Here is an 11,958-nt window from a genome sequence, read left to right as displayed (position 1 = left end):
TACATATCCATGTGTTCTGTTTTTAAAAGATTTATTGGGGAATATTGGGGAACAGTGTGTTGTTCCAGGGCCCATGAGTTCCAAGTTGTTGTCTTTCAATCTAGTTGTGGAGGGTGTAGCTCAGCTCCAAGTCCAGTCACCGATTTCAATCTTTAGTTGCAGACCACTATCCCATGTGGGAATTGAACTGGCAACCTTGTTGTTGAGAGCTCACGCTCTAACCAACTGAGCCATCCGGCTGCGCTCGTGTGTTCTTTTAAAATGACCCTATGGGGGTGGATGGGTGGCTCAGATGGTTAGAGCGCGGGCTCTGGGCAACAGGACTGCCGGTTTGATTCCCACATGGGCCAGCGAACTGCACCCTCTGCAACTAGAATGAGTCAATGAGCTGCCGCTGAGCTCCTGGATGGCTCAGTTGGTTGGAGTGCGTCCTCTCAACCACAAGGTTGCCGGTTTCGATTCCCGCAAGGGATGGTGGGCTGTGCCCCCTGCAACTAGTAACAGCAACTGGACCTGGAGCTGAGCTGCGCCCTCCACAACTAAGACTGAAAGGACAACAACTTGACTTGGATGGAACTGATGAGAGTCCTAGGAAAAACACACCACTGTCCCCCAATAAAAAGTCCTAGAAATACACACTGTTCCCCAATAAAGTCCTGTTCCACTTCCCCAATAAGAATATAAAAAATCTAAAATAAAAAAAATGACCCTCGGGGTAAGGTCAGTCCAGCCAGGGCCTCCAGGTCCTCTGACTGATGGGGTGGGGATGAGAGGCACTTAACCATCTTGGGGGAAGAGCCCAGGAGCCAGAAGACGGGCTGCAGCCCTGGCTCTAGTACCCACTTCTTCAAGGCCTCAGATAAGCCCCTTCACATCTCCGAGCACCCCGCTCATCATCAGTAACCTGGAGACAAGTAGTATTTGTCCTGCTCTGGCGAGGTCCTAGTATGAGCTCCCTGCTGTGGGTGCCCCTCTCCAAATGTGGGAAGAAGAGGGGAACTTACCAATCAGATATAGGGGCCAAGTTCCAGGCAAGATTATTAGGGAAATGGCCTCCCTCTCACAGCTCTGGCCACATGAAGCCAGGACTGAGAACTCTAGTGTGTGAGGGCCCCTGAACCACTGTGCCAGGCTGCTGAGTAGGATCCAGAGGTGTCTGTCATCTGGGGAGGGCCCATCATCACACCTCTACTCTTTCCCTCCCGCAGGACAGCATATTGTCCCCTCTGTTTCCCAGCACCTGGCACAGAATGAGCAGGTAGCAAGTATTCGCCAGAGTGAAGAACGAGCATAAAGACTTGGTGACCACAATTCCTGTTCTCCAGGTGGTATGGGTGGCAGGTGAGGGAGGAGAGTCTGCTAGCTTTGGCCCAGTCTCTAGGCTTCTAAGAACTAACTGCCTTCCATGGATCCGCCAAAGGAAGACTCCTGGATACTCTTACCCTCAGTTCAGAAAACACAGGGCCCTGAGGGACAGACCACACTGGTTCAGGTTCAGAGCCCAGAGCAGGCCTTATGCTGAGGCTACAGCCCCCCTGCAGACGTAGACAGAGTAAAGATCCCCATCAGTGCTACTTTATTATCATAGATATCAGATACAAACAAATAGTACAAAAGGGCCAACAGGCCCCGGTTCCTCTCCAGGCAGCTCCTGTGAATAAGCAAGAGAACAGGGTAAGGAATTAAAAGGGGAGATATGAGCTGAGCCTAGCTTGCCTGGGCCCAGAACTCAACTACCATACACAGCCCAACTGCTAATGGCCATTCCTCCAGGAATCACTGGTTCACCTCTGCTAACGGGATGCCTTCAAGGTACAAGCTCCACGAGGAAAGAAATGGTGTCTGGCTTTCTGTTTCCCATGCCTAGAACAGTGCCTGGCAGATAGTAAGTGCTCAATAAACAAAGAACTGGATGATTAAAAACAAGCCTTCTAAGGAGGCATGACAGCTGTGATGACAGCTTACAGCTGTTTCCTTCTTATTTACGAAGAAGGAAACTCGAGCTTGACAAGGTTGACTAACGTGTTCAAGGTCACACAGCTACAGAGCCAGGATTTGAACCCAAGCAGTCCGACTCCCCAGCTTGTGCGACTCACCAACCCACTCTGCTGCCTTCCATATACTTATTACTCACAGAAACAGCAAACACACACTCCCATAAACAACATGCACACAGAGCACACAAAATACTACCCATGTTCAGACAACACACACATAGGAAACACAATTTATACACATTGCACGTGGGCACACACAGACGAATGAATGAATGTTTAGTCATTCGTTTTCTTGGCCAGCACCCAGAATAAGGATGGGCTTACACAGGGAAGGGAGATTTGTGATTCCGATTGGCCAGCCCACAGATGCCCAGCCTTCACCTCACCTCTGTACCCCTAACCCAGCCTCTAGTCCCTTTCCCTCCAGGAAGTCAGGTCCAATGCAGGAAGTGTACTGCAGTTGACAAAGTCCCGAGGAAATGTGTTGGACATGAAGATGTTGTTCTTGGACACGGTGGTGATGCCTGTGTTGTCACAGATGATACGAGGCAAGGAGATCTTGGCCAGGGCCTGCCGCTGCTGCGTGCTGAACACGTCCTTGTTTTCCCACCAAAACCTGCACGGGAACACCGACAGACCTCGTACCTGAAGCTCTCCTGGACCGGGAGGCCATCACCTGGCGTGGACTGCTCCCCAGATGCAAGAGGACCCAAGCAGACACCCCCGCTACGGCACAGGAGAGCTCCAAGCCCTCAGGCAGCCAGCGGGGTTCAAACAAGCAGAGCCCCACTCATGGCACAGAGTAAAGTCCAGCAGCCTGGATACCCCGCCCCAGAGGCTTCCAAGGCACCAGTGTTGCTAGACAGGAAGCTAAGCCCGCTCTTGCTCATGAAACCTGTGCTCTGGCATGGGCTGCACCAATGGGGGTAGAGAGAATCTTGGGGGGCGGTTTATAATGTGTCCACCCAGAAAGGGACACCTTATTGTAACTTTCTCAAGGGTACACACAGGCTAGGGAAGAGCTAGGTATGATAGATGTCAGAACCACGATGAAATAACACTAGGAGAAGCAAGGATGGGGCTGTTCCATGGGCCTGTGACTGACAACATCATGGTTGCAACCTGGAACACGGAGAAGTGAAGAGTGGCCTTTTCTCTGTCTACCCTCCTGCACAACCAGGGGTCCGGGTCCCTCCTTGCTGCACTCCCGACAGGTTCAGAGCACATTAGGGATGAACTTGAGGCTCCCTGGAACGTACTGAGAAGTCACAGATTCCATCCAGCCCTTCATTTCACAGGAAGAAGTTGGGGGCCCAGGAGATTCTGCACAGGGCCATAGCCAGACAGTCGGCCTGCGCCGCTCGTCCTGCCTCCTTACCGATCACCATCACGGAGCTTCCTGAACTGGGTCCCAATGAGGCAGGCGAGAAGAGGGCCCACGCGGCCATTGCGCTCCAGGGGCTCGGACACACCGCCCATCCAGATGTCGATGTTGTTGGGTGTACCATACTGCGCCATCAGCTTCCTCGCCAGGTCCAGATTCTTCAGCACCGTGCCCAGCTCACCCACCGTGCTAGGCTGCGGGAGACCACAGAAGCGCCTCCAGGCATTGTACCCTGCATGGGGATAGGGGAGAGGTGGCTGTGGGTGCATCCCAGAAAACCCACCTTCCCGATACACCAAGGCCACATGTAGAGGTACATGAGGGAGGGGGAGGACACAGAAGGGCTTCTCTTAGGCTATAAAACCCTAGGGAACCCTGAACCCTTGGCTCAGGCCAAAGGGACAGCTGGGCCTCTCTAGGACCCTCTCTGCTTTCCCTTGCCCTCCCATCCTAAGGCAAATCCTAAATTGCCATAACTCCTATCAGGGGGACAACTCATTGTCCCCTTCTGGAAATCTCAGACCTGTGAGGGGTGAGGTGTGTCTAGAAGACTCAGCCCCACAGGCTGTCCCACAATGCAGGCACAGGCTTTGGGGTTAGGCTGATCTGGGTTCAAATTCCAGCTCTGTCACTGACTTGGCTGGAGAACCTGGGCCTCAGTTTCCCCATCAGTAAAATTCAAGTGATAATACTCTCTTCCCCTCAAGAGTTCATGTGAAATGAAGCAAAATGAAATGATGATGGAGACAGATTTTTAGATGATGGGGGCTAGAAGTTTGTTATTATGATGATGCTCCAAGTTTAAGGGTTATATCAGTATGAAGGCTGCAAGGAAGAGCTGAAAATAGACCAGGTGGGCCCAGGGAGAGGTAGGTGCCTGACCTCAGACCACTTCTTAAGAGCAAGGTGCTGGGGTATGGAGAAGCCTTGGGCAGCTGGGGCCACTGGAGAGGGCCGGGCCCCTGAGTGGGAGGTGGGAGTGGGAGAGGGGAACCCCTGCAGCCCCTCACCTGGGAGTCCGTGGTCTCGGCTGCGCTGCATGTTTAGAGCAGGCAGGTCCAGCCCAATCCTCATGAACTGCTCAAACAACCGTTCCCGGATCTCATCCACCACAATTTGGTTCTGGCGATTCAACTTGGCCGGGGTGGCCATGAGGCCCCGGAGGATGGGGTCAATGCCACCTGGGGGCAAGAGCAGCAAGGTTGGGGGCGGGGATCTGGCTCAGTATCACAGCTGAGATTGGAGTCAGGAACAAGTCCAAGGTGGTGTCGGGGCGATGCAGGAAAGGGCTGGGCACATGCAGCTCCTGGTGCCAAGGTGGTTCCAGTGGAGAGATCCTCACCAGGGCATCAAAGTCTCAGGGGATTATGCCATTAAGAGTTGCAAGGTTGGGGTGCTCCCAGCCCCTGGCCTCCTGGGTCCCTGAGAGTCACAACACATAGGAAGGAGCCAGCTCCTTAGGAGCTATCCGCACCCCACCCTTTATGGTTAGATGCTAAAGCAGTGTCAGGTGAACTGAGGCTGGGAAGTCAGATCAGATAGATCCCCAAAGATGAAAGGAAAGAGGATTTCGCCTGCCCTAGTTCCCTGTGGCCAAGCCTGGCCTACCCCACCTTCAGCTGCCAGCCCCCTCTCTCCTGGCCTAGGTCCTCCTCACCTTCCAGCACTACCCTCCAGGAGGCGAAAAAGACCTTGCTGAGGGGAACACGGGGGTTGGGCCCCGTAGGCTTGTACTGATTGTCCAGGCGGAACATGAAGGGTTGGATGAGAGTGTGGCCATAGCGGAAAGCGTTTGTGAAGACGTTGGAGATGCGAGGGTCCACTGAGTCATTGTAGGAGCGGTATTTGGGCAGGTACTTCTTCATGGCCACTGGCCCCAGTACCAGCGGCAAGTAGTCCCGGTAAGTGATGATCTAAAGAAAAGTCACTCAGAATGGCCTCTTCACTCACCCCTCCCTGCAGTCTTCACCTGCTCCTGGCTTGGGGGATTCCTCCCACACTGCCTTTTACAGCACAGGATCTGGGTCTGAGTAGCACTGAGGGGCATAAACAGAACTCCTGCCTACTATGTGACCTTGGGCCAGTTATTAACCTCTCTGTGCTCTAATTCTTCAAATGTAAATTAAGGGTAATTATGCTGCCCTCTGCCTTAAAGGATTAAATAACAAAGGACTTTATTAGTCATTGCTATAGCTCCCTTGACTTTGAGTTATTAATGTCTTGTTTCTCCTACTAACTTATAAGCTCCTCGAAGACAATGGTTATACCTCATTTCTCTTGGAATTACTCAGTGCCCAGCAAGTACCTGGCTCACAGTAGGGTTCAATATATGACTGTGGAAAAAGTGGAGGCAAGAAAGAAAAGGGCCACCGTAGATGATTTCCCCCAGTGAAAAGAGGAGATATAGAAGAGTCTCCCTCTAGATTCTAGACTCTGGAATGTCCTCTGAGGCTTAAATGAATCTCATTTAAGTTCTTAGTGCAACTCAACAACTCACCCTCAACACCTGCAACTGTCTCGCACTCCAGAGTCTAGGAGTATTAAAATGGTGTGTATGCGTTTGTGTGTGTGTGTTAGTGTTTAAGTCTTGGGGAAAGGAGGAAGGTGCTGGAGCATCAACGATTGGGAAGGAGAACCAGAAACACTGCCCAGGGATAAACAAGGATAGGGAGATTGGGTGAGCTATGACAGAGCCAAAAAAAAGAGGTGAATGGGTGAAGGAGTCCAGTGTAACAATGAGATGACGGAAATAAGAGGCATTTACTGAACAGCTACTATGCACCAGCCATTTAACCATCCCAATCCCATTCCCAACAGACAGGAAAGAAGAAAGGGGAGCAAGCCTGGGAAGGAAGGAATGAAGGCAAGTAACCCTTGTCAGGCACTTGGTATCTGCCAGGTGCTGTCATATATGTCCTTTAATCTTTACAGTATTATGGATAAAGAAACTGAGACTCACGCAGGTTAACCTGCCCAACGTCACGCAGCCAGGATGTGGCAGAAATACACATGGACCCCAAGTCGGCCTGACCCATGGTATCATTGGGGATCAGGACTGCCTACCTGGATCATGGCTCCCACGATCTTCCGGGCTTCCTGGTAGAGCCTCTCTCCATTCCAGCGGGGGTTCAGGCGCTTGAGCTGTGTAGCCAGTCGGTTGTGCTCCCGCAGGAAGAGTGTATGCATGGAGGTGAGCTCAGGCATCTCACTGGAGCGGGTGTCCCCTTGGGGAAGCAAAAGGTATCTTTCCTAAGACCTCCATCCCAGAAAGGACTTGCTCCGTTGAAACCCCCTCCCCAGACAAAGCCTGACTTGCCTCCTACTCAGCCCTCCTTTCCAACCATCTTTCACACCATGTTCAGTTTATATTTCCCCTGCCTTGATGCCCTAGCCCACCATAATAGCTTCTTCTCCTGTTTGAGGGGCACAGCTGGTTGGACATGCTCATTCAATAGACATCAGGTCTGACACATGACTTGCCACCTTCCCGTACCTGAGACTGGGAGCTCCTTGAGAACAAAGCTTGCTGTCTTTTGCCTTTTTTGTATCCGACCCTCTCACCCAACACACACATAGACACACGGGGTATGGCAGTGCATGGTACAAGGCAGGAGATCCATGAACACTGCCTGGTTGACTTAGTCTCTTGATTCAGGAAAGGCCAAAAAGTAGCATGTATGTCGGCACACCCTACTTCCCTGCCCATGTCTGACACAGCTAATGATCCCAGCACTCTCTCCTGCTAAAATTGGATGCAACCTCAGAATCCTTCTTAACACAGGACTCCAGAAAGCCGCTACCGTCTGATCAGAGTTGCCACACCCACCCTTACTATATGCTAATCATGCAGCCTGCTCAGGGAAGGGCACAGGATGTTTAAAGGCCACACCTGAGACTATTCGAAAGAATTCACTGAGATTCCTAATCCTTCTAGTGCTCTCCCAAACCTTCTCTGGAAGGGCCTGAGTCCCATTTCAGCAGGACACCAGGTTCGGTCCGCACTAGCAATAGAGCCTGGTGAGAAGGAAATTCCATGACAGCAGCTTTTCCATCCCAGGACTATCCAGTGCTGCTCTTCCCCGCAGCAGCTAAGGAAAGTGCACACTGGTGCTGGCCTTGATTCTCCTCCCCAAGGCTTGACCACCAGAAGCCACCAGGAAGAGGGGTTGGGAGGCCGGAGGAAAGGGCTTCAGGTCCACTATTGGGTTTACATTAGAAAATTTCTGGGCATGGGCACCATCATGGCCCCAAGGGTATCCCCAGGGCTGCCGGCTGTTTACATGTAAACTCCCACCCTCTTTTATTACAGGCAATCAAGATGGGCGGGAGGTGATATCCTGGAGCGGCAGCTCTGTCCAATAGACCCTTCTGAACTGAAAATGTTCTACGTCTATGCTGCTCCATGTGGGAGCCATTGGCCTATGAGGCTAATGAGCATGTGAAATGTGACTAGTGCAGTGGAGAAACTGAATTTTTAATGTTAAGTTTATTTAAATTTCCTTCAACTTAAATGAAAAGCACATGTGGTGACTGTATTGGATAATATGGTTCTAGAGGGTGAGGGCACCATGTTGCTCTCTGTCCCTTTAGTTCCCTGTCCCTGGGGGACTCTCCTCTCCTCTCTGCCAGCATCCAGAGGGAAAGAGGGAGACAGAACGGGGTGGACAAAGGCTCCTCGACCACCCCTGAGTCTTCTTAGGTTGGTTTTTTTTGTTTGTTTTTTCCTTTCTGGCTCCACCCAACTTGTCACCAAGACAACTGAATTAATATCATGAAGTTGAATTAATATCATGAATTTGCATTTCGCTCAATGCAAATCCACTAGCTGCTCACAAATAGGCCAGCTCCGGCCCCATCAGGGAGCACCCCTGTGCCATTCTAGGTCCCCACCCAGGTCTGACCTGCCAGGAAGCAGGGGATGCGCGCCGAGCGGTTGGTGAGGAGGCAGGGGTCATCGTGCAGCTGGTCGAAGGGCAGCAGAGCCCGGCCGTTGTCGCTGAAGCGGGAGTTGACGGCCATCAGCCCCAGCTGGTTTGTCCGATTGCGCAGCTTCATGGCCAAGGGGTCCTCGCTGCCGTACACCATGCTGGCGTCCAAGAAGGAGGTGAGCGCGTTGATCTGGTTGCGGATGGTGATGTTGCTGTTTGTACAGGCAGGGCAGGAGCGGAAGAAGGGGATGCAGTCCTGCTGGTTCTTGATGCGGGGGTCATTGGGTGGGATCTGCAGCACAGAGAGAGACCCACCAGCTCGCCAAGGGCAGGGACAGTGGGCAGGAGTGGCTTCCCCCCCACCCCCTCTACCCTCCTGAAGGCCGTAATCCCACCTCCAAAGCAGCCTGGAGTCCAGGACCAGAAGGAGAGACCCAGACACCAAAACAGGGGTCCTTCGGGACTTCTGGCCCCCTCACCCTACAGGGAGGCCTCTCAAGCCCACAAAGGACCACTGGCTGAGGTCCCACCAGCAGAGTGCCCCTGAGTTTCAGGGGTGATGACCAGAAAGCTGGACTGGGGAATGTGGGGCCCTTGTGAGGCCCTTGGAGGTGAACCTGCCAGTGCTCTGACCCTACCCCTAAACCTCCTATCTCTCACTATTTCTCTCTTCTGCTTCTGTTCCTCCATCTCCCGTGGTCTACATTCTCAGTCCCTTCTCTTCCTTTCCCTTTCCTATTCTCGTCTCTCTCGCCTCCCTGTCCCTTTCCTGTCTTTCACTCTGGCCCCTGTCTTTCTCTTAGATTCTCTTTCCTTTTCTCCTTCTCTCCCCAGCCAGCCTCAACCAACCAGTCCCCCTCTCAGCCCCGCTCCAACCCCACAACCCAGGCTCTGTGTAATGTGGGCCGGGGAGGACGTGCCCCTCTGTGGGGAGGAAAGAGGACTGAGCACGTGGTACCTACAGAGGTCTGAGGGACAGTGGGAAGGTCCTCAGCCTGGGGTGGGGGAGGGGGCAGGGCCAGCCTTACGCAAGAGCTGGAGAAGGAAACCTGGGCAGGTGGCCACTCCCAGGAATGATGCCTACTCTCCCCACCAAGCAGGCAGTGGCAGGGCAGAAAGAAGGGAGCACCTTGAGTGGGAAGCAGGGCGGCTGCTGCAGGCAGCTGATCTCACAGTTGAGGCCAGTGATGAAGGCGACCCGGGCAGCCGGCTCGGGGGTGAAATCCAGGTCGTGATCAATCAGCTGGCCCCACTGCATGAACAGCAGCGAGCGCTCCTGGTCCGGGGTCAGCTGCTCCGTGGGGAAGCGCACGATGGCGTTGGAGACAGCCCGAGCCTGGGGGACACAGATCGTCAGGGGCCGCCTCGGGCCGCGCCGCCTTGGGCCGGCCGCGCCCCCTCTGTGGGCCAAGGCTCACCAGGGGCACCGGGAAGCCGCCGCGCTTCACCCCGGGCGTCCAGCCGTAGGGCAGTGAGAAGCCGTCCTCGTACTCCGCCGGCAACCACCGCACAAAGGCGCGGTTGGAGGCCCCCAGCGTGGGTCTGCGTCTGTGAGGCAAGGACAGGGCGCTGACACGAGGTGGCGCTGCAGGCCGCCCGAGGACCAGGACGCCTCCCTGAGCCTCCCACCCTCTGAGGGTACGCCGCTCCTCAGGCACACCTGTTGTTGCACTGCCCGGTGATGGTGCGGTACTTGTCTCGCTCTGGGCATGTCACCCCCACGTCCTGGTAGGCACAGCCGCTCAACTTGGACAGCAGAGTCAGCTGGGCAGGCGTCAGCACATCTGCAGGGCCAGGGGAAGAGGGGTGAGGGAGCTGAGCCCCCCAACTTCCTATCCTAGGCTGGGGACCCTTGGTTGGTGGGTGCAGTCTGAGGACATGGAGGGGAGGCTTAATGTCCCTGCAACTCCCTGGAAGGAGGAGTTGGGGGGATCACTGGGAGGGGTCACTTGAAAAGGGCACTAGTGGAGCAGGGGCTGGGGTTGTGGGGGCAATATTACCAGTGACATTGAATGGCCCTGGCAACAGCGGCTGCAGCTTCCCCTCCAGCAAGCCTAGGGCCACATGCAAATAGTCAGCAGCCCGCACAGCTGTTCTCGTGGCTGCCACTGGCTGCTTGAAGTAGGACAGGAGTTCCATGGAGCTGGCCAATCCACTGTGAAGCCGCTGCTTGATGCTGCTTGGAGAAGGGAGGAGTGAGGGCCAGAGAAGGTCGGCAGACACACTCAGCAGAGCCCCAGCCCAGGAGATGGACACTCGGACAGTGCAGACACACACACAGACAGGGGGAAGTTTTCCCTTTATGAACAGATTATGGACCTGGGTGTCCAGTCAGAGGCAAGGCCATGGGAAGGATGGGTTTGAAGATGTTCTCACACCCAAACACACAAAGGGCACCACCCCACCTACAAACTCCCCAGGCCTACTTCTTTTCCGAAAGGCCTTGCCCGGAGCTGGACAGTGCCCAGCGCCCCACCTTTCCCGCCGCTCCTTGTAGGCCTTGTCCACCAGCCGTTTGGCCTCTTCCATGCACGTCAGCACCACAGAGGTCTCCACCTCTCCCAGGACAGCTGCCCAGAATATGGGGTCAGAAGGTCAGCAATAGGCCCAAAGCTGCCCATGAGGCACCAGAGCCAGGATGGCCTGCAGTGAGGAAGGAATCCCTGGAACTCAGAACCACCCCCAAACACACTTCCTTTTCCCTCCTGAACTGTTACCTGGAGCGGTACCCTCCAAAGGCTGGGGCACAGCCAGAATGGCCAGGAGCCCTATTAGGGCCAGGAGCAGCTTCATCTCTGCAACAAGACCCCAAGTTCAGCAAGCGTCCAAAACCCACAGTTCATTTGGGAGAAAAGAACCCCAACATCCCTCTTCTCTTGGGCCCCTCACTCCCACCTTCATGCCCAGGCCCACCTCAGTGGTCCCTGCCTACAGATAGAATCCAGCCCTCCTTGAGGAAGAGGTCCACAGTGCCTCTCCTTTGCTAGCTTCTGTCACTCAACCCTCTGGGACCTCACTTCCGAAGTTGACCTAACATTGGCAACATTTCTCAGCTGAATCTAGGCTTTTATGTCCTCCAAGCTGGGGGAGGGACAGGGCAGATGAGACCCGCCCCTGGAAACTGAACTCTCTCCTGCCCACTAGGGTTGGGGTGCACAGAAAAGGAGCTCTGACAGGGGAGACAGGGTCAGGAAAGAAGGGGCCAGAACTGTCCCTAGCCTTTGAATTCAGTACCCTCCACCCCAGAGTTTCTCTCTCCATGTGTGCCAAGACCAGTGCTGTCCCCAAGGGGTAAGACAACCAACCCCTCTCCAAAATTCTGATTCAGTTGAATATCTAGAGTTCCTTTGAAAGGGACGAAAGGCAGGAACCAACAGCCTAAGCAATTATGGGAAATAGAGTAACCCCCGAGGAGGAGGGAAAGCAAAGGGGAGACCTAGCACGATGATGATCCAATCAGCCTCAGGGGGATGTCCCCCACACCCAATAGTAACCTGTCCCCTATGACCAAACCTGGCTGGCTACCCCCCATTCTTGGTGAGGGCTAAAGAGACAGGAAATCTGACTAGAAACCGTTGGGTTTCACAGGAAAGAGGACCCTGAGGGCTACAGGTTCAAGACCAAGGTAACTTCCTCTATCCCTCTCCTC

At 54.1% G+C, this 11,958-nt stretch overlaps 1 protein-coding gene across 3 annotated transcripts; it reads right to left on the bottom strand.

Annotated features, from left to right (window-relative positions):
* Positions 1–1,559: 1,559 nt before the first annotated feature.
* Positions 1,560–11,351, bottom strand: MPO (myeloperoxidase). 3 transcript variants are annotated; one of them, XM_081029036.1, is made up of 14 exons: positions 11,223–11,351; positions 11,027–11,104; positions 10,786–10,879; positions 10,310–10,485; positions 9,970–10,093; positions 9,728–9,857; positions 9,439–9,645; positions 8,283–8,601; positions 6,445–6,605; positions 5,039–5,294; positions 4,392–4,562; positions 3,376–3,613; positions 2,384–2,613; positions 1,560–1,651 (listed from the first exon to the last, which is right to left on the bottom strand). In XM_081029036.1, exons 2-13 carry the CDS (start codon positions 11,100–11,102, stop codon positions 2,406–2,408), a joined length of 2,160 nt encoding a protein of 719 aa, XP_080885162.1. In that variant the 5' UTR covers positions 11,103–11,104; positions 11,223–11,351; the 3' UTR covers positions 1,560–1,651; positions 2,384–2,405. The 3 variants fall into 3 exon arrangements, with proteins under 3 accessions (XP_080885162.1, XP_080885160.1, XP_080885161.1); XM_081029034.1 differs by having other exon boundaries at positions 1,560–2,613; XM_081029035.1 differs by lacking the exon at positions 11,223–11,351 and having other exon boundaries at positions 1,560–2,613; positions 11,027–11,161.
* Between the last annotated feature and the right edge of the window lie 607 nt (positions 11,352–11,958).

The sequence above is a fragment of the Rhinolophus hipposideros genome (assembly GCF_964194185.1).
Source record: "Rhinolophus hipposideros genome assembly, chromosome: 20".
Taxonomy (NCBI): domain Eukaryota; kingdom Metazoa; phylum Chordata; class Mammalia; order Chiroptera; family Rhinolophidae; genus Rhinolophus; species Rhinolophus hipposideros.
Note: the sequence above shows the minus strand (reverse complement) of the source record. Positions and strands in the feature narration are given on the sequence as shown.